The sequence below is a fragment of the Macrobrachium rosenbergii genome, chromosome 51 (genome assembly GCF_040412425.1).
Source record: "Macrobrachium rosenbergii isolate ZJJX-2024 chromosome 51, ASM4041242v1, whole genome shotgun sequence".
Lineage (NCBI taxonomy): Eukaryota > Metazoa > Arthropoda > Malacostraca > Decapoda > Palaemonidae > Macrobrachium > Macrobrachium rosenbergii.
This window is the reverse complement of record NC_089791.1, coordinates 49,684,549-49,712,389: the sequence shown is the minus strand read 5'-3', so window position 1 is coordinate 49,712,389 and position 27,841 is coordinate 49,684,549. Positions and strand designations below refer to the sequence as shown.

At 42.9% G+C, this 27,841-nt stretch overlaps 1 protein-coding gene across 1 annotated transcript in view; it reads left to right on the top strand.

Annotated features, from left to right (window-relative positions):
* The first annotated feature begins 6,523 nt into the window (after positions 1–6,523).
* Positions 6,524–27,841, top strand: part of LOC136833042 (myosin heavy chain, clone 203-like) — a 90,680-nt gene continuing 69,362 nt past the window's right edge. Inside the window, 4 exon segments of the mRNA XM_067094689.1 lie at positions 6,524–6,565; positions 14,486–14,656; positions 25,944–26,010; positions 26,013–26,093. Coding sequence (XP_066950790.1) covers positions 6,524–6,565; positions 14,486–14,656; positions 25,944–26,010; positions 26,013–26,093 — 361 coding nt within the window.

The following is a 27,841-nucleotide window of genomic DNA, read 5'->3' as shown; positions in this document are numbered from 1 at the left end:
ACTTTTTAGCCATGGCCCGGTGGTGGCATGTCCTATAGCGTTGCCAGACGTAAGATCATGGCTAAATTTAACCTTAAATAAAATAAAACCTACTGAGGATAGAGGACAGCAATTTGGTATGTTTGATGACTGAAGGGTGGATGATTAACATACTAATTTGCAGAACTGTAGCCACAGTAATTTTTAAGATCTGAGGGCGGACGGACAGACAAATAGCCATCTCATTAGTTTTCTTTTACAGAAAACTAAAATACATGCGTCATTTACGCCTTCGTTTTTATTATTTATTCTCTAAATATATTCAGTAGGTATTGTACTATAAAGTTCTAGATTTAAATAAGAAATGATGCTAGTCAAACCCTCTGTAACGGCGCTCCAAGTTTGCTTTACCTGCTCTCCTAACCTCATAAGAGTAGAAGATCAATGTCAACAAACAACTCAGAAATTTAAAAGTGGTCTCCGTTGAGTGAGGTTCTCTGGCTACTCAAAGGTGTTTTTCTTTTGTGTTGTGTTTCTGTTAAGTAAAGCGTGGTTTCTGCAAAAAACATCAAGTATTGCAACATTGATTTTAATTTCAGTAGAACTAGCAAGAGCTCCGCATCAGGTACGGTATTTGGAAATTGATTTTTCCTATAGTATTTTTGATTGCTTAGGCAATTCAGAATTTGCCCTTTTTGTCGGTCGACTGTAATTAAACTCAGAAGTTGTACGTTGACCATCCTGGTAGGCCCAACCAAAATTCAGTGGACACTTGTTTCAGAAGTAGAAGGGACGTAGGCTGGGTAGGCGACAACAAAGGCAGTTGGCTGCAGTGCGACAAGTGTAATTGAGTGGTTTCACACAACTTGCATACCTAAATATCACAAATGAACACTATGCTGGCATTCAGAAAGCGGTAGATACAATAAAATGGTGGGCAGATCTTAAGCTCCGTGGCAGTGATTTCCTTCTAACTTGACTTTTTCTCCAGTTTTTGGTTGCTAATTATGGATTTTTTTTGTCGCACGAAATGTAATTCACCTGTAATTAAGTCTGTCTGTCCAAAGGGGTTTCCATACGCTATCTTCAAGACAGAGCATAGGTACGTCTGTTTGGGCGTCCAACCCTGTCCGGCAAGTGCAATAACTTGTTAACGTATGGGTAAAATAAGGCCAGTGCTAAAATAAGAGATATTCCAAGTGACAACAAACAAACCCACTGCCAGTATCAGAAGCCTAAAAGTGTAAAAAAACCAGTTTTCAAGGTAAACAGGTGTGGAGCTCATGCTTAGAATTACCAAATGGTGTTGTGTATGTATAGTGTAGAAACAGTCTTGAACAGCTAGGTTAGTTTAGGCTAGATGGGGAGAATAAGGAACTCAAAGGGGAGAACATGAGGTATTTCTAAGCAAGAGCTCTGCATGGACTATTGCCTTGGAAATTGATTTTTCCTACCTTTTAATGTTGCTAATGAAGGAGGTGGTGGTGGTGTTTATTGTTGGTCAATTATTATCAACCTCATATCTACCCACCATGGTTGGGACCCTTTGGGAACGCTGCTGGTTTAGGAAATGGGGAGAAAGACCAGACCGCCATGTCTTTGTTATAAATGGTTCTGCATATGTGCAAGTCATCATGAGCCATATGTTTAGAAGGGATTAGCTAAGAAACCCATTATTAAAGGAACTATACTAACCTAATGTGTACTAACCTAACCTCACCCTGCAGGCTGTGTTTCCTAGTCAGAGTTGTTTCTGCCCCTGGACTCCTGAAGGAAACTCCCACTCCAAAGCTCCTCTTAACACTGTACATGTGGGATAGCATTCCAGGATGGCCACTGTACAATATCAGCTAATTACAGTTGTCTGACAAAAAATAACGGGGTAATAATAAGCACCAAAGTAATGACTCCAATGCGGGCTCTTGCGTAGTTCTACTGAATATGGAACTCAGGAGGGAGAATAAGGAGCTTAAAGGAATTTGAAAGAAGAATTAGACACTTAACAGTAGACTAGGACTAGAAGCAACAAATAAGGACATCAAAGAGACCATAGCCAAAGACTTATAAGAGGAGATTCTCAGCAGCAGCAACATAAGGAAACAGTCCAGGAAGAAATAAGAGGCTCAGGACAAAGAAAGAAAACCTGATAATATTCAACATACCAGAACCTCAGGAGGAGCAAGTAGAAAACCTCAAGATAGATGAAGATAGGTGTAGTGAAATTTTCACAAGGAAGGCCTAAGCAAGAGGAATGGAAAATTAAAGAGGCAGTAAAGTTACATGACTCTTGACCACAAAAGACAAACACTCAGACCACTACTTATAAAATTCAACAACAAGAGAGAAAAATGGATCATATTAAAGCGTGCTATGGGTAGTTTGTAGAATGATGGGGACATGCTCCAGCGGAAGCTAAGTTCATTGTCTCTGATGTTTGTGTGTTTTTGGGAGCCCCTGGCCAGGCCAGGGGCATGGCGCCCTACCAGAAGTTAGGTAGGTAAGTTCTGGTTAGGTCAGGACCTGGCATTCTAGGAAAGGTTAGGTTTATTTCGTCTGGAACTTGTCCCGTTGTCTACACACTCACCCCAGTGCTAAACTGCTTTAAAGAAACACGGAGAAAGAAATTTAAAAAATATCCATAGTGCCAGACATGACTGCCAAAAAGAAAAAAAAGACAGCATATTAAGATTACGATTCAATAGTAAGCAGGAAAATAAAGAGGAAGGATGGTACATTAGTAAGGGAGAGTTGAAAAGAAGGGAAAACTTGCAGCTGTCTAGAATGCTTTAAAAAGGAAACCCACAGGGGTGTAGATAGAAATAATAGAATCTCTAAAGTAATATAAATAATTTAGAGGTAGGAAATATAAAATCTCCAGTAATATAAGTAATTTAGAAGTAGGAAATAACAGAAACTCTAGTAATGTAAATACTAAATAGTTTAGAGGTGGGAATTAATAGAATCTCTCATAATGTAAATAATTTAGAGGGTAGCTGTAGAAGAAAAGTAATTAATTTAGGACAGATAGGTGAAGGAAGAACTTTTAATAACAAGCATAGGCTAGTACCATGAGATTCACAGCCGGTGTCCCGGTGTTTTTCTGGAATAAAATTTTATCAGCGTCACATATCTGACAAAGATGACACTTTGTCACGGTATCTAGCCATATATCCCTACCTAATTTTTACTGTAATTTTCATCTGTAAAATTGACAAGTTGCATAATTCTGGTAATTATAAGATACAGTAACACTGACTTCTTGTAGTATAAGAGTAACATCGCCAGCAAACTCAGAGAATGTCTTTCGAATATACAATGACATAACTTAGCGTCATTAACTTGCCTCCTTCTCGATGGATAATTGGCTATTCGTGAAAAAGTCTCAACCTCTGGCAACAGTGAAATACAACCAACCAATACTCCTTGTTTACACTTTGTAGTAGCGGTAGTAGTAGTATATAGGATTTATGCCTGTAACCCATCTTCTGTAGGTTATTTTCATTTGAAAGATGATAATGCTTGTACTATACCTCTGCAATTTGGTGGATTCACTTTTTATTGTACTCTTGGTGTCGAAAAAAGGGAAAAAATAAATGGTCACTTTGACTTTTTGCTGCATAATGTACGAGCAGGTAATTACTGTTAATATTTTCATTTGCTTATTATTATCAGGTTTTATGAGTCAGAATGACCGTCTAATCTTAGAGACAAACAGTTGCTTATTGTAGGTTGTAATTGGATGATCTGCCAATTCATCACTTTCAATTAAGAATCATTCAAGTGAGCAAATTGAAGGACTGAATATACTGTATATACTTATACTTTTTAGTGTGCAAGCAATATTGGTATTTAAAAGCCTACCAACAATTGAACTACCATGCTGGTAATATTCTGTGGAATAAAGCAAAACAACTTTCATTTAATGTAATATTTCCCAATTCAGCCATTGTTGTGCTCTGTCACTAAGAGGACATGAGTGATAATATGAAATGACATGCCCTTACATGGATGCTTTATTTAACATAGTTACAAATGAGGAAACTTGATATTATAATCAATGGGTGGATTATGGCGTTTCGGGCTAAGCCCAAGCACTGGGATCTATAGAGGTCATTCAGTGATGTATTATAATCCATGACTTTTTTTTTTTTTTTGGCAAAGCAAGTTTTAATGTTATTCCACAAGTTATAATTTACTAAGAAATCAACAACTATTGCTTTATAGATCATATATAATTATCTTTCTGCACCTTATGGAAGTCAACAAATGACAAAAACTTGGTAGCGTTGGATGTCCAGGTGTACTCCTTACCCAAAAAAAGAGCCCTATTATTTATTTACCTGTTCAAGCTTATGTAGGGTTTGCTATGGGTCTCCTCACTTCTACACAATTGTGCAAGTCGAATGATAAAAGCTGTCTTGCAACCACAGGGACAGTGACTTATCATAGCCGCCATTCTTGAAGCCTTGATGAGGTATGAATATTCATTCAGAATTTCAGAGACAGCTGTTTGTCGTCATCACCTTGTGGGAGGAGTCGGGACGTCGTATTTACGTCACATATAACTTTTGAACTCATACATTAGAGTGTTCCGCCACTGGCTTCGGCTGCTTTATTGTACTCTTATGAATATACTTTTTTCTAATATAAGCTATAAAAAATGCTGCCAAAAATTATGTAGGGTTGTAAAGTATACTATGGCTAAGTAATATCTTTGTCAAATGCACAGAAAAAAAGTTATTCCGGGAAAACACCGGGACAAAGGCTCTGAATCTCATAGTAGATTTAGGAGAATGCAGCAGTTTGCAGCTAACAGATAAAAGGTTAGATGGTAGAGGAGCTTTTAGAAATAAGGGAAACGGACAGATAGTGAACAAAGTAGAAGATGCATGAGGAAAGCTGCATGAATACCCAAGGGCTGACAAAAGCTAAACTAATTGAACCAATACATTTCAAAAAAAAAAAAATACAATTATATGCATTACTGAAACATAAAATTTACTATTCCCAACAGGTATTAGTGTGGTAAACTCATTGAGAGACGAGGGTGATACCAAAGGAGGAGGTCTATTAAAGCATAGTTGTTCCGACACGATATACAAACCACCGGTCCTTTACATTAGGAATTACTTACAGCGAAGCTGGACATGGCCATTAAACTCTTGAACAAGGTGGATGAAGCGTAACTACCTCCAGGTAAGGGAATACCCGTCTGCCCGGATGTAAACATTCCAGTTTGCTTTTGAAGGCGTTGTGCGTTGCAGACGTATTTTCGGATCTCTTTGCCTGACAGTCGTTAAGCTCTTTATTATCTTGGTGGGATTTCCCGGTATTTTTATGTATATATTGCTTGTGTTTGATATTTATTAATACAAACCCACGATTTGTGATAGCCTTGCATAAGCTGTCATTCCCCTACATGTGTGCCTTGGTTTTGATGGCCAAGTACATATTTAGAGGGGCATAACCGAGTGGTAATGCTTCTCTCAGTAGCCCTTTATTTAGATATTAGATTGGGACGTAATATCTTCGCTCCCTACATTGATCGGGACATAAGGGTTCACTTCCCTTCTTGGGCTCCCGCCCTCCGTGTACAAGGGCATGACCACTTCCATCCTACTTGTGCTGAGTGTTGTTTTTGCTGCCTGCGCTATAGAGAGTTGCAGGGGGGAGGTTGCGGGCGTCGTTGGTGGCCTCCCCTGCTTCCTTCTCTCTCCCTGTAGGTTCTTCCTTATCTCTCCTTCGGTAGGGATCTCTCTCCTTCACCCTCTTCGCTTGCTCGTCGGGCGAAGACCACCGGAGGGGGCAGTCAGGCGACCTCTTCTAAGGGGTCTCCTCTCGCTGCGTAGGGCAGTTCCCCTCGTAGCGAGAGGAGTCTCCCTCTGCTAATCATCTTTGCTTTTTCTTTCAGGTTAACAGTGAGCATCACAGGCACAGCAGTAGTAGGCTGGATATGTCAGGCGATATCTTGCATGAAGGAGTCCTGACGTTCATTCAGTGTTACTTCGGGATCGTTCCGACTCTGTTCCTGCTTATGTGGATTGATCGGTGTCATTGCTGGCCTTCATGTATGCTGTGGCACTGCCGCTGATGTATCTGTGGTCCATCTGCTCCTGCTGTTTCCTGTGTTAAGCTCCTGTTAACTCAACGACAGTCTCTGGGCGGTTCTTACTGGTGACTTTCATGTGAGGTTCCTGGCCGTTGCTGTAGTTCCTGCCTTCCGAACCACTTCCATAGCTCCTGCATCGGCTATCCTAATCATGCCTGCTTCTCCTGGTGAGTCGTGTCCTGGGCTGCTTCGTTGTGTTGCTGCCGAGCTGCCCTGAAAGTTACGATGTCCGCCATCCTGTGAAGATGTCGGAGTGAAGGTGAAGGAAGTCATCCTGTGGGAGTGATGTTCCTGGCCATTGCGGTGGCTCCTGCCTTCCGAACTGCTTCCATGCTCCTACATCGGCTGTCCTGATCGTGCCTGCTGCTTCTCCTGGTGGTTCGTGTCCTGGGCCGCTTCTGTTGTGTTCCTGCCTAGCTGCCCTGGAGGTTCACGATGTTTTGTGTCCACCATCCTGCAGAAGATGTTGGAGTGAAGGTGAAGGAAGTCACCCTGTGGAAGTAGCTGCCGTCTTCTTCAACATATTCGATTTTGTATTCTGCTGCCTCTTCCCTTCCTCTCTCGAGGTTTGATGGGTCCCAGGAACCGGACAGACCTCTGTCAGCTGAGGAGAGGGAAGGCTGCTTCTTTCCCTGATGCCCTTGGACGTCTAGGGGACTGCCTCCTTCGAGAAGGCAGTGGGTTTCTCTTGGCTCTTCCGACTTTTGGGTTAGAAAACCGATTCGCATACCCTGGGTTTTGTGTTTCAGGCAGCTGGCATGCAGACCTCGTTTTGCGATCCCGTTCCCAGTCCTAAGTTCTGCCTCTAAGATGGGGGCTGCTTCAGGCGCTCGTTATAAGCTGCTCCGAGTGCTCGAAATTCCGTGGAATATAAAGTATCCCGATCTGGTCTGGAGGTACTCTCTTCCACCCCAGTTCGGGAGCAGTGCGAAGAAAGGGCCAAGGCACCCAGGTGTCTCAGCTCTTCCTGCCAGCACCCAAGTGATCCCTGAGTGCTTACCAGTGCTTGGTCGGGTTCCCAGTCTGGTGTCTTGATCCTATTGATTTGAACAGCAGAAGAAGCAGGGAGAAGATTCCCTTCAGGAGTCCTGCTGGACTTCTAAGGGAATGACTCTCTTCCAGAAGACAAGCTTCTCTCGTTGGCTCTTTCTGCCCTCAGGCGGGAACCGATTCGCATTCTCCTCTGGGGTCTCGTGTTTTGGGGGCTGCGAGAGCACGGCCTCGAGAGGCCACGCCCTTATTGCCAGTCTTAGAAGTCTGCGTCTAAGACTGGTTCTGTGCCTGGCTCTTTTCTATTTCTTAGGAAACCTAAAGCAGCCACTCCCAATTTTTGGGACTCTCGTGGGTCGCTCGAATTCTATGAATCACGAGCGCTCTCCTGACGAGAGGCACAGGATGAGAGAAAGTGCCGAAATGCTAGGTGTCTTGATACTGCCTGCCAGCTGCTTCAGTTGCTTGGCCGGGTTTCATCCTTGTGTCTTGAACCTAAGGTTTTCAAGCATGCAGGATAGCAGACACAGAATTCCCCTAGAACCTTCTTCTTGAGGGCTTGGTCTCGAAAAGGAGTTTAGAGTTTGGGAAACTAGCGCTAGTTCCATGGCAGATGAGTTCCACGCCTATCCAGTTCCGATTCTATTCGCGATCGGCTCTGCTTACTCGCCATGCCCAGCCCCTGGTTGCACTTGCCAGAGACTGGCTCAGTTCGCCCACCTGCCTCCCAGTCCACCGCGCCACCACCCACTGGATTGGTTTCACGTGATCGGCTCTGTTCGGTGCGGCTCAGCTCGGCCCCCAGTTTCTATCGGGTTTTCTCCTCACCCGTTCCCTCTTTTCAGTTGATTTCTCGCTCGCTTGTTCCAAAGAGTAGCGCAAGATAGACAGAGAGGCTCCGATGAATTTGTCTTCGGAGTTGGCTGCCTGGCATGCTTTGGGTGTCAGTCCCCCAATTGTCTCATAGTGCAACGAGGTAGCCGAGCAGGGTTTCTTGGGGATCTGCCAAGGTCTCCCTCCATGGAGAGGTGCAGGAGTTTCATGCTTCCAGAAGCAGCAAGTTCTTCCTCTTCAAGCTTGTGATCGCCCTCGTTTTCGGAGAACTTTTCGTTGATTACGTCAGCGCGAGGATCCGGTACAGGACTGCCGCTCCCCAATGAATAATCTTCATCACTCCTCAACCCCAGTTCCCAAGGGGCCAAGGATTTTAGGGGCTGCACAGTCCTTGCCTTACAAAGCGTTCTCGACCAGATAATTCTTTTCTTGGATAAGGAGTTCATTCAGGTCGGGACACCAAGCTTCTCCCCCTGCCTCAACAGAGTACTAATTCTTCTTGCCTCTGAGGGTCTTGCTGACTGCAGGTCTGGTGCTAGAAGGACTTTGTCTCAATTCAGATCTCTGGTTTCATAAGTCCCGAGTTGGCTCAACGCTTAGGAATGAACCTTTACTTGGTTCTGCCTTTCTCTTTCAGAGATTTGTCAGATACCGCGGTAGTCAAGGTTCGTACTAGGGCACTGCCTTGTCCTTAGGACAGTGGCCAAGACTTTTGGGTCTTAGTCATTTCGGCTCGACCTTGAGTTCAAACCAGCCTCCCCTCAACTTCTAGAAGTCCCAGGCTTGGAAGAAGATCGCGGGACACATAGCCTCTTCTTCCTTCCAGGAAAGTGTGCATAACTGTGTCTCTTTCCACCTCTTTCCATAAGGGAGGAGGAAGAGAGAAAGAAATATCGACCGAGGAAGAAGTTCTCCCTGCAGATGCGTGGATGAAATGATACTTGTCGGTTCTGGAGCTGGCGGTGACATTGCCGAGGACCTGGAATGGATTCCTCCTAGTTTAAGTATCTATTTCACCCATTGGGTCCTCGGCAATTCTTTTCATCAAATTTCCATCCGCTTCCTCTCGTGCTCCCGATTCAGGAAATGCTAAGCACCAGCTAGAGTTAATCATCTTGGTATCCTGTCATCTTTGACGTGAAACTAGAGAATGGAATAGTCTGCTTCCATTCCTCCATCCTTCTTTTCTTCTTAAAAAATGAGGAAAAGAAACTAATGCATTTGATTGAAGGAACCTCAAATATGCAACATATTCCCTCACTTAGTGTGTCTACTTCAGATTCACCGATCGTTTTTAGGTGTAGGATTTGAATTGTTTCACTTTTCAAGACTTTGTCTTGAAGTGTGTAACCGAAAGGCGATTAGTACCTTCTCATCAGCATCCTGGACTCAAGGCAGCCTTTTGGCCTTCAAAGAATTCAGGATGAGTTTCAAAGATTTATTGTGCTCAGTGGTTGGGTTGAACAACAAAACCACAGTAGTGGCATTCATCGACAAACAAGAGGAATCGGAGCTCCTGTTTTCATATGTCGACATTTGCAGGTACTCAAGTGTTCTATAGCACCCTTGATAGCTCAATTAGCCAGTTGCATTCCCGGTGGGGATGTATTGGTAGGCGAGCTCAGCCTCGGGTTTGAGTGATCAGGGCGGAACGTGCTCTCCATTCTCACGAAGATTCACGAAGAGACTTCGTCTGAGAGATCCCTACCATCTTTCTGTTGCCTCCCTGCACAACAAAGTCGGTAGTTTTCGTGTTCCTTTGTACCAGACCCAGTCTAGCTGTCCCAGGGAACTGTTCCCTGGGTGGCATGTGACTCTCATTTAGGGTTCCTGTCCCGTGCTCTGCACACTCCCTTACGAGAGTGGAAGGACCATCTCTCATCTCGCTCCGGCCTTGGCATAGAAGATGGAAGAACAGGTGAAGGGGATCAATACCTTGACTCCTCCTCGCATGTCGTAAGTGGACTCCAAATCCATCAGCATCTATTTTTGGGTTTGAGTCCTTGTGAGCACCCTCCTCCTGATCTTTGAACTCGATGATCCAGATCAGTCGTTACTTTGCTCTATTAGGAGCTGTGGTACATTTCCGAGAAAAGGCACGACATTTCTTAACCTGGATGTTATCGATGTTTTTGCCTAATGCTATCTCTCCCAAGGAAGAAGTGTCTGCAGAACACATCTTTCATCTGGCATCATGAAGCAATCGAAGGAGGTACTCGGCGGCTGGCACGGCGATAAGTACTTTTCTGGCAGGAGGCTGTGAAAGTCAATGGCTTGGTCCATCCCTCGCATTTCTGATTTCTGTCAGCCTGGAAGCAAGATGTGGTCTCATAGACCACACTCTTGTCTTCTTGTGGTCTTGCCTACAGGCCCTTGGAACCTTTTTTCCTTGGCCCTGTGGTGGCTGCTCAACAAGTTGTGTTTTCTTACCTGGCTCCGGTTGTGGAAGTGAGAAGGATACCGAGAGTGACTGGCCTCTCTTCTTCCTCCTTCCCCATCCTCCTACATCTCCTTCGGGATGAGAATAGGACTTAAACTAATACTTCCTGGATCTGGTGTCTGATGCGGTAAGACTACACATCAAGCACCCGCTCTGTTTTTCTTCTAGAATCATAGAAGCAATTCTGCTCCTCCCTCTAGCAAGTGGAGGAAGGAGAGACTGGCAATAAGTGAAGCCCTATTTTGGGTTTTCCTTACTGCCTCCGACTCTAAGATTCTTCCAGCCTATTTCGTATGAGTTAACGTTTCTCACTCATCTTTTTGGAAAAAGAGTCCATATCTGATATTTGATCTTGCAGTTCCTACACTTCCTCGCTCTTTCGACCAGGAGGAGTAGCCCAGGTGTGCAGAACTCCAGTCAGTTACTGCCTAACCACCTTGTTCAAGAGTTTAGCGGCCATGTCCTGCTTCGCCGTAAGTAATTCCTAAAGTACAGAACCTCAGGTTTGTATAGTTAGGAAAAATACAATTTACTTTCAAAAACTGTGATGTCAGAACACAAAGACATTCTCCTAGTAGAGGTAATTATAGAACAGTAAGATTTACCCTAGTCCTAGTACAGGTATACGTACCGACTAGTGATAAAGAAAGAAATCAGTGAATAATAAGCGCCTTACTCAAAGCATTAGAGAAGACCACAGATCTTTTGATAAATTAGAAGTCTCAACTAGTCCCAACTCTATATTAGGGATGAAGATCAACTCTGAGTTTCTGGTTTTTCCCTCCCTCAAGAGGATAGAGCCCTGCCTTTGGTCAATTCAAGATCTCCTTTCTCTTCCAGTTTGCTCTGCAAATTGGTAGATGAGTTTGCTGGGAACCCTCTGATCCATCGAACAGTTTGTTAAGCTAGGAAGACTTCATATAAGGCCCCTTTAGTTTTACCTGAGGGCAGGCTGGAACAGAAGGGAGCAACCACACACAGTGACATTTCCGATTACAACAGAGATAAAGGAGGACCTCTGGTGGTGGACGTCCAGAGACAGACTGTCAGAGGGAAAGTCTCTTCATCTTCTGAGCCCCAACCTCTCTTTTTATGCAGACACCTCTGGTAAGGTTGGGGGAGCATTTTTGGGCATCCTAGAAGCTTCTGGCACATAAATGTCAAAGAGTTGTTCACGGACAGAACCATGGTGATTCATTCCAAGAACACCACGGCTCTCTCATACATCAGGAAGCAGGGCAGAACTTGCTTGTTCTCCCTATGTGAGGCAGCGTAGGAGCTGCTCATTTGGGCAGACCAGAATTGGGTCAGGATCACCACCAGATTCATCCAGGAGGATGAATGTCTGGCATCTCTGAACAAAGTCGGCGGACAAGTCCTCTCGACCAGAATGGACTCTGAATTCGACAGTCTCGACAGCCTCTGGAAGCTGTGAACCCAGACCAACAGTGGATCTGTTCGCCACATCGAGGAATTACTGTCTTCCTCTTTTTTGTTTGCCAGTTCTGAACCCACAGGCTTGGGCGATGGATGCCATGCTAGCAAACTGGTCGAACTTGGACCTTTATGCATTTCCCCCATTCAACATGGTGAGAGCAGTTCTCAACAAGATCCAGTCTCACTGCAACGTATCATTGAATCTGATAGCTCCCTTCTGACCACTCAAAGAATGGTTCCCAGACCTTCTAAAGCTTCTTGTGGACTTTCCAAGGCTACTGCCTCAAAGTCCACATCTTCTCAAACAGCCCCATCTCTGGAAATTTCACCAAGGCCTATCCGCTCTAGCTCTGACAGGATTCAGACTATCTGGATCCTTGTCAGATCAAAGGGATTTTCAAAGCAAGCTGTGGAAGCTATTACCCGATGTAGACAACAGTCTACCAGCAGAGTCTACCAGGCCAAGTGGGCCATCTTCCGCAGGTGGTGCAGCAACAATGTCTCGTCTGCTAAAAGCGCTGTAGCTCAAATAGTGGACTTCCTTCTTCTCTTAAGGAACAACAAGGGACTCTCTTCATCGACTATTAGACGCTACAGATTGATGTTGGGGGTCAGTTTTTAAACATGGCGAGTAGACTTAGGGTCTACAGTAATCAGGACCTGAGTGATCTGATTAGATCTTTCGAGAATACTAAGCAGCTGCATTTCAAGACTACTAAGCAGCTACAGGGACGCCTCTGTTTCATGGAACTTAGATGAGGTGCTGAAATGGTCAGCAGGCCCTGCTTATGAGCCTCTCTGTTCCATTTCACTTAAGAGCTTAACAAAGAAAACTCTTTTCTAGTATCCTTGGACATGGCTAAACAAGTGAGCGAGCTGCAGGCAACTGACAAATGCATTGGTTTTTCATAAGGGGATGCTGTCTGCTCCTTTTTTGCTTAGCTTCCTAGCTAAGAACGAGCCTCCATCTAATCCCACTGCCATGCTCGTTCTCCATTAAAAACCTTATGGATATTCTAAGGACCAGAGTGAGGAGGAAAGAGTCCTGTGTCCAGGGGAAGAGAGATCAGAGGCCCTGCCAGTAACCTCTGGTGTTCCGTTGAGAATCTGTCTAAGCCCATGTCAAAAAAGGTGTTGTCATTCTTTCTTAGAAGCTTTATTATAGAGGCACACTCTCAAATACAAGAAGATGGTCTGCCTTCTGTTAAGGTGAGAGCGCACAAGATTAGGGCTGTTGCCCACGTTGTATGCATTTAGACATAATATGTCGCTCTCGGCTATTCTTCAGTCAACATACTGGAAATGCAACACCATTTTGCCTCACTTTTCTTTAAACAAAATAAAGACAACATTTGAGAGTTGCAGTATCTTGGGTCCATTATCAGTGGCAGGCGCAGTATTGGGTGAAGAAGCATTGGAAGCATCCCCTTCCTATCTGTAACTTCACCTTGAATTTTAGGTGTTGAGTTTTCTTTTGGGAAGCTTGGGAGGTAGATATACCCAGGTGCCCCACCAGTCTGTGGTAGTGGTATGATGGTTTTAATTATTGTATTGTTGTCGGTGTAGGTAATAATTTCATTTGGTCTTCTTTTTGATTTGGTACTGCATGCCCAAGGTAAGGGCAAATTTTTCTTTGGTTTTGGGTGTTGGAAGGCTCCTTCACTCCAAAGCTCCCTCTTTAAAGTAGGGACTTATCTTGGCTATACCACCAAGTCACTACAGGTCAAGATGAGCACCAACCAAAAGGCAGTAATCTCCTGCTGTAGCTCTCTTACCAGGTAAGGGCACAACAAGCATTTTATCAGTGCTAACAGATTTTATGTTTCAAATTCATCTTCATATCTGACTGTTTTTGGAACAGAATATGTCCATTTATCTCATCCCCTGTCAATGTGGGATTCAGCTGTGTAATTACTTGGTAAGTTGCATATATGAAAAAGGTATTTTCATAATAAAATTAAGTTTCATATATACTTACCAAGTAATTACAGATCAGAGCTCTCCCTCTTCCCCTCTGATGGACATTTAAGCATGAAAGAAGTGATTCTTTCTGTTTTTGTACCTATCATTCCCCAATAGAGGGCAGGGTAGTTACTTACACTTAAAACAAATGAATTGCTACTGCGAACTTCAAATTTTTAACTGCCATGTGAGGAGAAAGTATAACTGTGTAACTACTTGGTAAGTATATATGAAACTTAATTTTATTATGAAATTACCGTTTTGATGAGCAGTTTTTTTTTATCCCATCAGCCTTTACTTAAAGGGTTTGTCCCATCAGCCTTTACTCAAACACAAAGGATTTCTGTCCCATTATTTTAACTCAAACATAAGGGTTTCTGATCTATGATCCTTTGTTCAAATACAAAAGATTTCTGTCCCATCAGCCTTTACTCAAACATTAAGGGTTTCTGACTCATCAGCCCTAACTCATACACAAGGGCTTCTCTCCCATCAGCCTTTACAAAACAGAAATAATAGATCATAAGTTTTCCTTTTATAACTTATTTTTCATAAAACATTAAGAGTATAAATAGTTGACAGATACTTTCATATAAATTTCGTCAGCTAGACCTTTTGCTACGAACATAACAACAATACAGTACCTTGTGGTCAAGCAAGGAATTGTATTTGATTTACTGTTTAGTGGCTGTGATATTTGAAAATAATGTAGTTTTTATTACCTTCTTGTATAGGTAGCGATGTCTGTAGACTGTTTTCCGGATGAGAAATTGCAGGTTTCCTGTCGAAAACCTTCAGTCAGGCGTCACCACACAAGATTTCGGCAACTTAATCCTGAGTTCGTCCAAAAGATGTACTGCAATTTCTTAGTAGATTTTGGTGCTTCACTCGAACAAATTAATCAGGTACTGTAATGTTGTCTAGTCTAGTATTCTGTAATACATAATGATTTTCAGTGGGTCTTTGTTGGATGTATTACTGTATATCTTTGAGATTGCCTGACCCCTTAGACAGTAATGCCTTATTTTAGGAAGCAGAAAAGCTTGGTAAGCTGAGGAATTGGATCTTTCCCCAGGCCATGATGATGATACCTCCTTTCCTTTTAGTCAGAGGGTGGCCTCCCCATATGGGCAAAAGCTGTAGGGCCAGTTTCTACCACCCTAGGAGTATTGACTTTTCTCATGGCTCCTTCTAGTTAAGAGTCTTGAAGGACTAGTAACACTGAACGGGGCGACTTCTCCATAGAGAGTTGTTTACATGGCCCCTTTCCATTGCTTGGATATTAGAAACTTGTATCCAGCTAAGGGGAGTGTTGATAATGTGTACCAGGTATGGTGACATGAGAAAAAAGGAGAGTAGACAAGCTTCTTCAAGTTGCTCATTACTACTGAAGAGTTGGGTTGGTCTAGTGCTACTATAAATGTTTTCAGGTTTACCACCCTCAAGTGAGACTTTGTCAAGTGAGTCAAAGATACTTATGACTTTTGAACCTGAATCAAATGAGGCATGAAATTCTTTGTACCTGACAGTTATGTTTCTCTTGTGGTTCCCTATGTTACAAACCTTATTCACTTTCAGTTAAGGATGAAATGTGCATTACTTCACCATTCAGTGACTTGAGTTGCAGTATTGACCTTGACTTGCTGGTTAACCCTCGTACATGGTTCTTCTGGAAGAACTTGTGAAAATAAGCCTCAACTTAGTGGGACTTTTGAATCTGCCATTAGGCATTGCCCTCCATTATCTGTGATGTCTCATCTCACTCTTTTAAGAAAGGAGCCTCTCAAAATCCTGTTGATGTTTTTCAGGGGTATTAAGTATTTGACCTTGATACATCAAAAATCAGATTTTCATATATGTAACTTAACAAGTAATTACAGTACACAGCTATAATTTCTACTCGCGCGGCAGTTACAAATTTGAAGTTCACGGTAGCAATTCATTAGTTTTTTAGTGTAGATAACTACCCCACCCTCTATCAGGGAACAATAGGTACAACAAAACAGAGAGAATCACATCTTTTCTGCCGGTGTTTGATGCAACATCGAATGTTTTGGTGGTTGAATTTGAGGTTTTTTCACCGCTTTTCCCAAGGATTTGGTGAAGTACTGATTGTTTTGGTAGCTTTTCAGCTCAGCTTGGTTTGGATTACTGCAATTTCTCTTTCATGATGTCGGATTCTAGTTCATCAAGTACTGTATTAGATGGCACTGAAAACTCCCAGTGGAGGGTTGCCAGGCGGAAAATTGCCAGTGACCTATGCCAGGAATATTTCAGTTCAAAGATTGCAGAGGAAATTAAGATTTCTTTTTATTTCTGCTTTCATAATTGTTCATTCTTACCTAAACTACCATTTCTCCTTTCAATTTTATAAATTGTTCATTCTTATAAACTATCATGTCTCCTTTCTAATTATCCATTCTTACTAAACTACCATTTCTCCTTTTGTTTATATCTATTTGCTTACCAAAAAGAAGAAATTCGTTCTAACCTTTTTTTAAGAAATGGACATATACTATTCAGTATTCTCTAAGTCTGTACCCATAATGGCTGCTTTTAACAAGTGAACATGGAAGGATATTCTCATTGATGAACTACAATTTATGTATCATCTCCGGAAGAAACAAGGTGACAAAAAACTATTGGGAATGCGTTAAAGAAAACAGAATCAGCGTCCAGCAAGACTCGAGGTAAAATTTGACCACATGATTACGATTTTTGAAACATGTTAATGAACACAATCACAGTGGGTGAGTGGGTAAGGCCAGGGGCAGCCACAAGAGTGAAAAGAAGCAATGACTTCAGTGTCTACTCGTTCAGTGGTTTGGAGGTGGTTTATCTCCCAGATGAAGGTCACTGTGAGCTCCCAAAATTTCCAAACATGGAATAGGAATGTTAGGGGTGAAACAGGAAACGTCCGGTGGGGTTTCCCTGGAATGGCAGGATTTGTAATTCCATCCGATTCAGAATGGTTTGCTGGTGAGAAATTCCTCAGTATGATTTTGGAGTTAATCGGCTGTAAGTGAATCTCACCATTTATCATGAATGATTGGAGGATCTTAAGAAAAATATAAAAACTGGGCTATGGATGGATTTTCAAAGTGTCACCTGATATATATTTCCCTTTTACAATTCATCCATGGTAGAGAGGCAGTTTTCCTTTTGCATTTTCCCAACAAAAGTGAACGTATATATGAAAAATCTAATATACTCAGAATTTTAGTACAACAGAACCTCCAGGTTTGGTGACTTTGGCGCAGCCCGATAAATGGGGACTAAGAGTGTTTTTCCCCAAACAGACCACACTGGATGTTTCCAGTCTGCCAGGCAACTATAGAAAGCTCCTGAACCAGTTAAAAAATCGCATCTGAAACACTTCAGTTTGAGCACAGATGTTTTTCTGCCAAACGCCTCCGTGTCATGATGTTGTTTCAGACTTGAAAGAGCCATCGGAAGACTCAGAGTGCCTGAAGAATTCTCTATATTATTTTGAGCTCCCATTTGTGTTTATGAGGAGGAAGGGGTAACAATAGGAGGAGACCAACACCATTATGATTCCACCAGCTGAGTGTTCATTCCAGAATGCCACTGGCGCCCGTACAACAACAGCATCGGCGCCTAACAATGCCTTTTTCCAAAATATTCTTAATGCTCATCTAATATCTGGAAATGCATTGAATTTTTAAGGAGGGAAATATTAATGTAAAATTCTACAATTTGAAAGAGAGATGAGATTGTTATCAAAGAAAATATAAGATGCCATTGATAAACAGAGAGAACTGGCTTGCAGTATAGTGAAGAAGAAATCTCAGGAGCTGTTTGCATATATAACCTCCACTCATTTTAAACATTTTTTCTATTTTATATTTCTTAACATTTTGATTTTGTTTAATTATATAATGTAATGTGTTATATTTCAATACCTACTGAATTTGATCAATTATATTATGATATAACAAGTTTTATTTCAAAATGATCATTTTATTCATTCATCTATCAGCTTGTTGTCAGTACTATACTTTTGGTTAAAAAAATTTTCTTCATTTAGGTTTGGTTTTATATTAATTAAATGGCAATCTTCCGTACAATATTCTTGCATGGAAAATTTTCCTTAAGGCAATTTTGCATGGCAATTTTTCGTCCCACTGGCAATTTTGTTTTAGATACTGTAGGGAGGGCTGCAAGACCCGGATTCAAAAGTGACCAAAGTGCGATCTGTTCAAAAGTAGGGACTTCTCAAAGGTCTATACTGTGCTGGAAATGTGATGGATGGGATGAGAGAAGAAATGAAAGTTTGAGATCTTTTGGATAAATTAATAGGGATGAAATTTATCCCAGCCACCAGAGGTCAAGGTAGGGCTCAGCTGCATAGAACCTTCGTAATATTACATGGACTGTAAATATTCCTTTCTCGTACCCTTGTTTTTTCCCTCATTTATAGTCTTCTAATATTTTTCCATCAACTTGTGTCCAAGTTAGTGAGTTTCTCTTGTTCTTATGGACAAAGTGCCAAATATTAAGCAAGTTCCAGTTTAGTGGAGGAGGGTGACTGATGCTCCCAGATTAAGGTCACTGTCACCTCCCCCGAAACCGGGGAATAGACATACCAGAGGTCCAAAGGAGGTCAGTGTTTGCCCAGCTGGCTTTGGGCCCTCATCAATTCAGTGGCGTGGTTTTGACAGATTGAAAGGCGTTCTGTAAGTGGTCACCAGTTATCATCTGACTCTGATCTCTCCAGTCAAGAGACATTTTGGCGTTTTCCGGCAGAATTTTGTGTCCTTAGAGACATCATGGTAGAGAGGCATTCTCCGAAAGTTTTGATTGTTTTGTTATGGCGCAACCCGGTTTTGTCATTTGCCCGAGTGTTAAAGAACTCAGTAATCAAGTGAGCACTCCTCCAGAAATGCTCATTCTTCTGGGACACACATGAGCGACCAGATTATTCGCCATTGCCACCCCAGTCTCTGTAAGCACCAGTTCCCAGACTCTGCGCCAGTCTCGAACCCAGAGCGCCTGATTTCTCCCTGAGCTTTCTTACCAGCTCGGCAGTCTTAAGCGCGCCGCCAACTGAGAGCCCGCCTTCTTTTCACCACTCTTGTGTCAGATGATCCTCTTGCTCATATTAAGAATGATACAGATGTGTACTTATGTATGGTCCACTATCAGTGGCTGGCGCCGTGTTGCTGAAGAGGCTATTACAGGAAGCACCCCTTCCTATACATGACTTCAAGCGCTTTGAATTTTGGTACTGAGTTTCTTCTTTGGAGTGGGGACGGGCTACTTGTACCAGAGTGCCCACCGGTCTGTGTAGTGCGTTGGTTTGTAATTATTATTATTGTTGTCGGTGTAGGTAACTACTTTATATGGTATTTTATATTTTGGTACTGTATAGGCAAGGGCAGTTTTTGTCTCTTGTTTTAAGAGTGTTGAAAGACTCTAGTAAATCTCAAACTTTAAAAGTAGGGGACTCTCACAGGCGCTGAGACACTACAGGTCAAGATTAGCACCGACCAAAAAGCAGTAATCACCTGTTGTAGCTGTCTTACCAGGTAAGGATACAACAAGCATTTTATCAATGCTTTTGGAACAGAATATGTTCATTTATCCCACGACCTATCAATGTGGGACTCAGCTGTTTAATTACTTGCAAGTTTACATATGAAAAATTTGTTTTAAAAAAATTGTTTTTATATATGTAACTCACCCAATAATTACATTAACTAAGAGTTTCTCTTGCCTCAGAGCTAAATTAAAAGTGATTATTTTTAGTGCAGGTGACTGGTTTTTAACGAGTATCAGGAACTATGCAAACATTTGTCATTACGTTTCTGACGTCTCAACACAGAGCCGTCTTTGTCAGCTTTGTTCTTAAATTTTAGTTGAGACCAGATTGTGGTGATGTTTATCGCTGGAATTTGAGATTCTGTACAGCATTCAGGACAGTTTTTGATTGTTTTGTTTAATTTGTCATTTGCAACAGGAAGAACTCATAAAGTGTTTAACTACCGACAGCATAGTTTAACTAACGATTTCGCTTTTGGCGAATGTAAACATTGTGTTGCTACCGAACCAGTAACATGATTTTGGTTATCGCAAGTCTCAGTCTTAATTAGAATTTGAGACTTGTATGTATGGTAATACAGTGTGTACATATTTGATGACAGTGTATTAACTTATGTATGATGATACAGTGGTAAATTTCTGAATGGCGTATAATGTGTGTGCTACCTTTGTAAAGAAACTTACAGGGCGCTTGCTGCTACTGGCTCTTCGGCCGCCATAATGCAGCGTTATCTACCCAACCAATATTTTTGTTTTGGAAAGGCATAACTGTAAATCTCATTTTTGTGTGACAGGAATTGAGCGGAGATATCATCTTGGTCTGTAAAGGTTAATTTTCCTTTTCCAAGTATTGTAATAAACATAACCTTTTATTCGCTCTGCAGAGCGCTCGGCGTCTGCTTGAGCTACTGGCTCGGCGACAGCCAACTGCAGAGCGTTTGGCACCTGCTTGAGCTACTGGCTCGACAGCCGCCAACTGCAGAACGCTTGGCACCTGCTTGAGCCACTGGCTCGGCGGCTGCCAACTGCAGGGTGCTCAGTGCTGGCTCGACGACTGCCAACTGCAGAACGCTTGGCACCAGCTTTCGGGCGCTAGGCATCCGCTTCGGGCGCTCGGGGCTCACTCTCTGGCGCCTCAGCATTCGCTCTCGCGGTGCTCGGCGCCAGTTACTGGTACCCTGGCACCATCTAATTCATCTCTCTCCCACTGCAAACCTTCCTGCCCATTTCATCCACTTGCTCCCACGTCTGGCTCCCTCACTTCCTTCTCGTACCATTGCCAGTCTTAGGTTAACAGATGTTAACCTTGTGATAGTGAAGTATTGTGCAGTGGAGGAGGTGTCCACTCATCCCTCAATTCTCCTAGACAGAGGTCCCTGTCATACTCCCATACACTGGGAGGAGACTTACTAGAAGTCCAAGGGAGGTTGGGGGTTACACATGGATATTCTCCCCCTCAGTTGAGCCTGTTGCCGGTCCCAGGTATCAACAGACAGCCTGGGAAGACGTCTCTGGATGTGTAGTGGAGGGGCTGGCTGCTTGTCCCGCTGATTCCCCTAGGTGCAGGTCACTGCCATACTCCCCTCTACCTGGGAGGAGGCATACAGCCCGAGGGGAGGTCAGTGGGGTCTGCCCAAGGCAGTCATCTCCTCAGTCCAACCTGTTGCATCCCAAGGTTGCGATGAAAGACAGCCACTGGAAGGCATCTCGGAAGTGCATTGGCTGATTCTCCTAGGCTCAGGTCACTGCCATACTCCTCTACCTGGGAGGCAGGAGCACTGGTAGCCCAAAGGGAGGTCAGTGGGGTCTGCCCATGGGCAGTCATCGCCCCAGTCCAACCTGTTACATCCCAGGTTGCAACTAGAGACAGCCACTGAAAAGGTGCATCCCCGGGAAGTGCATCGACTTTTGTCAAGTTCTGAAGAAAGCGCCACCACCGTAGGAGCCGTCTTCGTCCGTTTTACAGAGGATTCTTGCCCATTCAGAGACGCTTCTCATGGTAAAGATCGGTCCCACATCTCCATATAAGAAAATGAGGCCCTCCTTCAGTCCTCAATCTTTGTGCAGCAATTGGACACTCAGGTGTTTTTCTCCTCTCTTCAGTGCCAGGAGTGAGGTTCTTGCTCTCTACACCTCTGGGCAAGCAGCCCAAGTTTTCAAAGTGCCCTGTTTCCCTCAGAACATCCTGTTTCGTGGGATGTCATGTTGAGCACCTGGAGCAGACAAGTGTCCTGTAGCAGCCAGGCACCATGTTGCAGCAAGCGCCCTGATGCAAACCCAGCGCCCTGATGCAACAAGCCCCTGATGCGGCTGAGTCAGGGCGCCTCTGAGATCAGGGTTGAAAGTGGGGCGTTCTCTTTCATCGGAGCACCCTGAAGCTGCGAACTTCTGATAGCGCTTGAACTTCATCAAGTTTCAAAGCTCCCTGCAGTCGGATAAGCCTTCTTCTGCTTTGGACCCAGCTCTTCGAACCTTGGCAACAAAAACTGGATAATATCCTTCATCTTTTACAGAAACCTACAGTGCAGACTGCCCCTGGATCAGATTTGATGACATCTCCGATTTCTTCTGTTGAGGAAGAAAAGGAGAAGGATACGTCTGCTGCGCCGTATGCAGCACTCCTTAAGTGCCTTCTTCAACAGTTCCCGGATTTTTTCAATCCATCCTCTCCTTTTTCAGGCTCGTCTTACATGATGAGCTATCAGCCTGTGGATTCGACTAGTCTTCTTGAGATGGTTCTTTTTAAATCTTTGAAGAAAGCTCTTCCCCAAGTAGAGGAATGGCTTTCTGACAAGAGGGATCAAGGAAGGGCCTGTTTTAGTGTTTTCCCCCCTCTCATCCATCACGTAGGCGGTACTTGTCATATTCAACGGGAGAAGCTCCTTCCCTGGGAGTGCCTGACTCCTCCCAGGGGGACTTTTCTGCGCTCACTGACTTGGGACAGAGATCAGCTCTCGCATCAACGAAAATGTTCTTTTCAGCTCAGGAGATGGATCACCTGTTGAAGAGTATTTTTAATGCCTTCAAGGTGTTGAGTTTTCTCGACTGGTGTTTGGGAGCAGTTGCCAAGAAGCTTCAAGAATCTCCTTTCTTGTGTGCTAAAGCCACAGACCTGGAGAATTTTCTCTCTTGTGCAGATAGAGCCGTTAGAGGTGGATCGCTTGAAGTAGCTGCCCTGTATGTCATGGGTGTCCTGAAGGTGCGTGAACTGTGGGTCTCGTTTACAGTGAAGGGTTTTGACCCCCACAGAAACGCCTCCCTCTTGCCCCTCTGGATAAACAGCTTTTGTTTCCGCATAAAATCTTCCTCTTGCAAGTGAGGATTTAGTCCTTCATGCTCCTGTGGGGGTCAGGCTTCGTCTCTTTTGGGAGAGATGGACAAAAGAGTGAGTGGATCAGTGGGTAGTCAAAGTTTTTAAAAGAGGGATACGCTATCCCCTTCAAGGAGAATCTGCCATTGACCAAGACTCCTGTTATATTGACAGCTTACTCCATCGTTTAGGAGAAGCATTCGTCCTTGTTAAAGGAAGTGTTCTCTCTTCTGAACAAAAAGGCAATAGAATTAGTGAAAAATACAGATATCCCTGGACATGTAGGATGTTTATTCCATATTCCAGCTCACCTGGATTCAAGGAAATGTCTACATTTCGTTTTCGAGGACCAGGTCTTTCAATTTCGAGCACTTTGTTTCAGTCTCTCGAAGGCCCCACAAGTCTTCACTCGAGTATTGAATCCTGTGGCGGGTTGGCTACATTTAGCGGGAGTGAGGATCCCGCTATGTCTGGACGATTGCTAATTCGATCACCTACGAAGAATCAGTGCACGAAGGGCTTACAAAACTCTTCTCTTGACCCAGGAATTAGGACTAACAATGAACTTCGAGAAGTCACAAATGATTCCCGCTCAGAAGATTCTTTATTGTGAGTTCTGATAGACTCCCTGAATTTTCAGGCTTCTCCGTCATTCAGAAGAGTGGGAGACTGTCTGAGGAAGGTAGACCTCTTCCTATCGCTTCGTTCTTGCTCCACCACCCAGTGGATGAATCTCTTGGGGACATTGACTTCTCTGGAGAAATTCGTAAGACTAGGGAGACTTCACATGAGACCTCTCCAGTTTTATTTAAGAGCTTGTTGGGACTGGAAAGTTCATCAGGACAGCCATGTCTTTCCGATAACTTCAGAAATAAAAGAATTTTTACCAAGATCGAAGACCATTCCATGACCTGGGTCCGTTCTTTCTCTCTCTTCGAGAACTTAATGGAAGAGAGGAAGGTTTTGACACCAGGGTTGGGCTCCAGACTCCCAGGAGCACCCATCAGCCCGAGTTGTTTTTCCTCACCTGACTTCCACCTCACCTGGTGCCAGCTCTCCAGTGCCAGCTCTGCCCCAGCTCCCTACCAATGCCCACCAGCTCCCGACCAATTAATTGGCCCACCCACAGCCTGGCACCAGCTCAGTACACCCGCACCAGCTTCCGTGGTCTAACGCCAACTCTCCTGCATCCCTGGCTCTGGAAAGTTGGAAGCTCATTTTCTGTTGGAGTTTATGGTATGACCTAAGCAGGATTGAAGCATAGGAGGGGTTTTCACGGCCCTTTAGTGTTCACCTCCCTCTGCTGAAGCGTATGGTCCTCTTGTGATTGGACTTGTGTTTTCTGATACCACTCTTTAGTTTCTGGAAGCTATTGACACCTTTAGTGGAAGCTAGACATCAACCAACCTCCCTCATAGCTTTCAGGCACTGTGTGCCCACTGATGTCGGTCTATAATCAACCTTCCCAAGACACTCGGAAAAGTAAGAAAAGCATTTTGCTCCTTTTAGGAGGCTAAGGATGGAAGATCAGCTTCTACCTCTTAGTTTTCAGAGGCAATGTGCCCCGGCGTCCATTCGACAATTGTCCTTGGAAAGTGTAATCGATCTTCACTACTTTCCTTTCAAAGAAAATTAAACAATGTTAGATTCTGGCAGTACCATGTGATCACTGTTAGTAACTGGCATGGCATCGTAGAAGAGCATAGGATTCTCTACTATCTACTCACCTTGTAGTAAGTGTGCCAGACTTTTGGACTGGAGGTTACAGTTGTGCCTGGGCACCCATCACTGTCAGTGAATGGGTCAGGTCTGTTTTTTCAGTGCAAGCAACAGTCATATGTGGTTGTTTTATTGGTACTGCACCCAGGGCAAGGAGCAGTATTTATGCTTTGTTGACCATCAGTGTACACCTTTGTCAAAAGTTTAATTTTATACTTGTCAGCCATCGAGTGCTCTTTTGGCTGCAAGTGTTCCACTTAAGTAGAAGTGCTCCTGGCTTTACTGCCACTCTGCTACAGGTTAAGTTAGCAACAACCAGAGGCAGTTCTTTACTGCAGGCTCTCTTAACTAACAAAGGAACTACAAGCATTTGGCAACCTATGCTGGCAACATCTATTATCTCAAATCATCACATAAATTAATGGTTGGGAACAGAATTTGTCCATAATGATTCCCCATTACCTTTTCAAAATGGAATCAGCTAATGTAATTACTGGGTAAGTTACATATAAAAATGACATTTTATAATAAGCAAGTTTATATATACTTACCCAGTAATTACGGATTTGGGCCTCCCCCCCTCCCTCATGGACATAAAAGCATAAACGTAATGACGAATGTTTGCCGAGAGTTTCTGATACTCTCGTTAGTGGGTGAAACCAGTCACCTGCACTAAATGAAGGCACTAACCCGCATTTTTTTAATTTAAGCTGCTGAGGCAAGAGAAACTCATAACTAATGTAATTGCACATTTGTAGTATATATAAGGCTATTTTATTATAAAAATGTCATTTTCATATATACTTACCAGGTAATTACAGATCAGAGCCCTTCCTCCTCCCTCTGATGGACAAAAGAAGTGATTCTTTCTGTTTTGTTGTATCTATTGTTCCCCAATAGAGGGCGGGGTAGTAACCTACACTAAAAAACAAATGAATTGCTACCATGAACTACAAATTTTTAACTGCTGTGCATATAGAAAGTATATCTGTGTAATTACTTGGTAAGTATATATGAAACTTAATTTTATCCTGAAAATACCATATTTCCAAGAATGCAATTGTTGATAGTGCTCCCATGTTGCATAATGCTGCAGGGCTGCCTTCTAATTCTGCGTTTGTAGCTTTCCAAACTGATTACCTCTTTTTATCTTGTGATAACATCTCCTATCTCTTGTAAAAGGTCTTGATTGGCTTCAGCTTTCAAGTTAATATTGTGTAATGGAGGAGGATTGTAAATCTTCCTTAGGATATTCTTTCAAGATACCTAACATAGACTCTGCATTGAAGAGGACAAGATTTGTTGAGGATTCAAGTCCATTTTTTTCTTCTTATTCTTCTTCTTCTTCTTCTTCTTCTTCAGCATCATGATACAGTGTGCTTCTTGGAGTGCTGACCACAAATAGGCTCGTGTAACCAGATATATTGAAAAAGTAAATTTTGCTCTTTTCACAAAATTTTTTGCATGCTTTGGTCTGTTTTTATTGCTTTATTTTTTCTTAAGGATTTTTTAATTGATCATAATTTTAAATGACAAATCATGATCATACTGTACATTTTAATATTTTTATTTTGATGGTGTTATATTTTTTTTGTTTTCAGCTCCCATTTGATGTTTGTGATAGTGTCCGACAGCATCCACAGGCGTATGCCTCCATAGGGAGGATAATGATATAGCAAAGGTCATTAGTCACTTCCTGAAACATATTAAGAAGGATGTTGACTTTTTTCCAGGAGATTTATTTGATCCAAGTGAGTGAAAATGATTAGTTTAAGTGAGTTGTGCATGTTTATTAGTGAGTGAATGAATGGTTCAAACAGACACTATTACTCTTGGTAAGTAAGCAAATTATGCCAACACCTATTCTCCTCCCACAGTTCTTCACCACCACCACCACCACCCACCCTCTGTAACCTTCTGCCAACCTCCATTCACAATTTTCTTGTAATACAAAGGCCTGTGGGATGGGCAACTTTAAATTACTCTTAATTATCCATGTTAATTAAGGACTAGCTAGAAAAGAGGTCTTCTAATGAGTAATGCACTTGTACATGGTAAAACAACTAATATTTATACTATTTTAAATATTTTAAATCTTTTAAAGTTTCATTGTAAATCTTATTATTGTTATTCTATAATGTATTAATGTAATGAGACTAATGAGTAATTTTTAGACGCTGAGGGTTCGTCTGAAGGTTTTGTTCTTCAGCGAGGGGTGAAAATAGGAGCAAAGTTGAAGGTGGATGATTGTTGATGTAGCAGTGAATAGATAATTCAGGTTGAAGTAAATGGTTGTTGAATGCCTATTATGGGTACATGAAAGGGCAGCTCCTCCAATGAAAGTCATTCTTTAATTGTTCATTTATTCTTCATTGGAGTACTTGTTTTGTAATGTTACTGGGCTTGTGGTGTATCCTTTGTAAATACTGTGCCATAGTGTGTATTGGTTGACAGAATCTTCTATATGTATATTATGTAAAATAAAAATTCAATGTTTGGTTACTTATGGTAAGGCTGCAGTAAGCAAATATAATTTGTTCATGAGACTTTTACCTGCTAGATATATATAGCTGTATTCTCGAAGGTCGACAAATTTCAAATTTCGCGGCACGAGTGGTGCTGGTCAGGTAGTTAGTACCCATTCCCACCGCTGGGAGGGCGGTATCAGGGGAACCATTCTCATTTTCTATTCAGATTTTCTCTGTCGGACTGTCAACACCTGTTGTCAGTTCCTCCGCCTTTGGATTTTTTGAAATTTGTTGTCATAAGTATTTTGGTTGTTTTTGGTATTGACTGGATCTGTGACTTGGCATCGCTCTTTGTGGACCGTTTTGATTTTGCTTTGACTTTTCTTATAATTAAGATGTCTTACCTCTAGCTATCGAGTCTGTAAGCAGGTGAATGTAGGTGAGCTATCGAAGACTTTGATAGTTCTCACTCTTTATGTGTATGATATGTAAGGGTGTTCAATGCTCTATGATAATCAGTAATGAATGTGTGGGATTGTCTGAGGTGAGTGGAAGAAAATATGAAGCCTATATGCAAATTGGAGCGTGATAGGCTGAGAAATCTTCCTCCAGAGTGCATCCTTAGTTGGACAGTCGGGGTTTTCTCCTACTAGTAACCTGTAGTAATTTATTACTAACCCTGTAGTTTTGTTGCTGCAGAAGGTAATTCCCTGGCTCATGTGGAGTCAATCACGTGCTCTTGAAACTAAAGTGAATGCAATTCAAACGCATAGTGTTAGTACTAGTGCCCCTAGTGTTGTGGAGGGCGTCAGATCGGCCCTATAATGCCTCTAGGCCTGGACCTCTGTCGAACTCCCAGGACCAGGGGAGGGCATGTCGGCCGCATGAGGGTTCGGGGGCTTCCCACCCGATCTGGCGTCCCCGGCTGGTCCTGATAAACTACCCAGGCTGCCAGGGATCGTGCTCGGCACGCATCCTGAAGGATTGCTTCTCGTCCTCCCGACACGTCCCTCCCCCGCCACGGTTGGAGC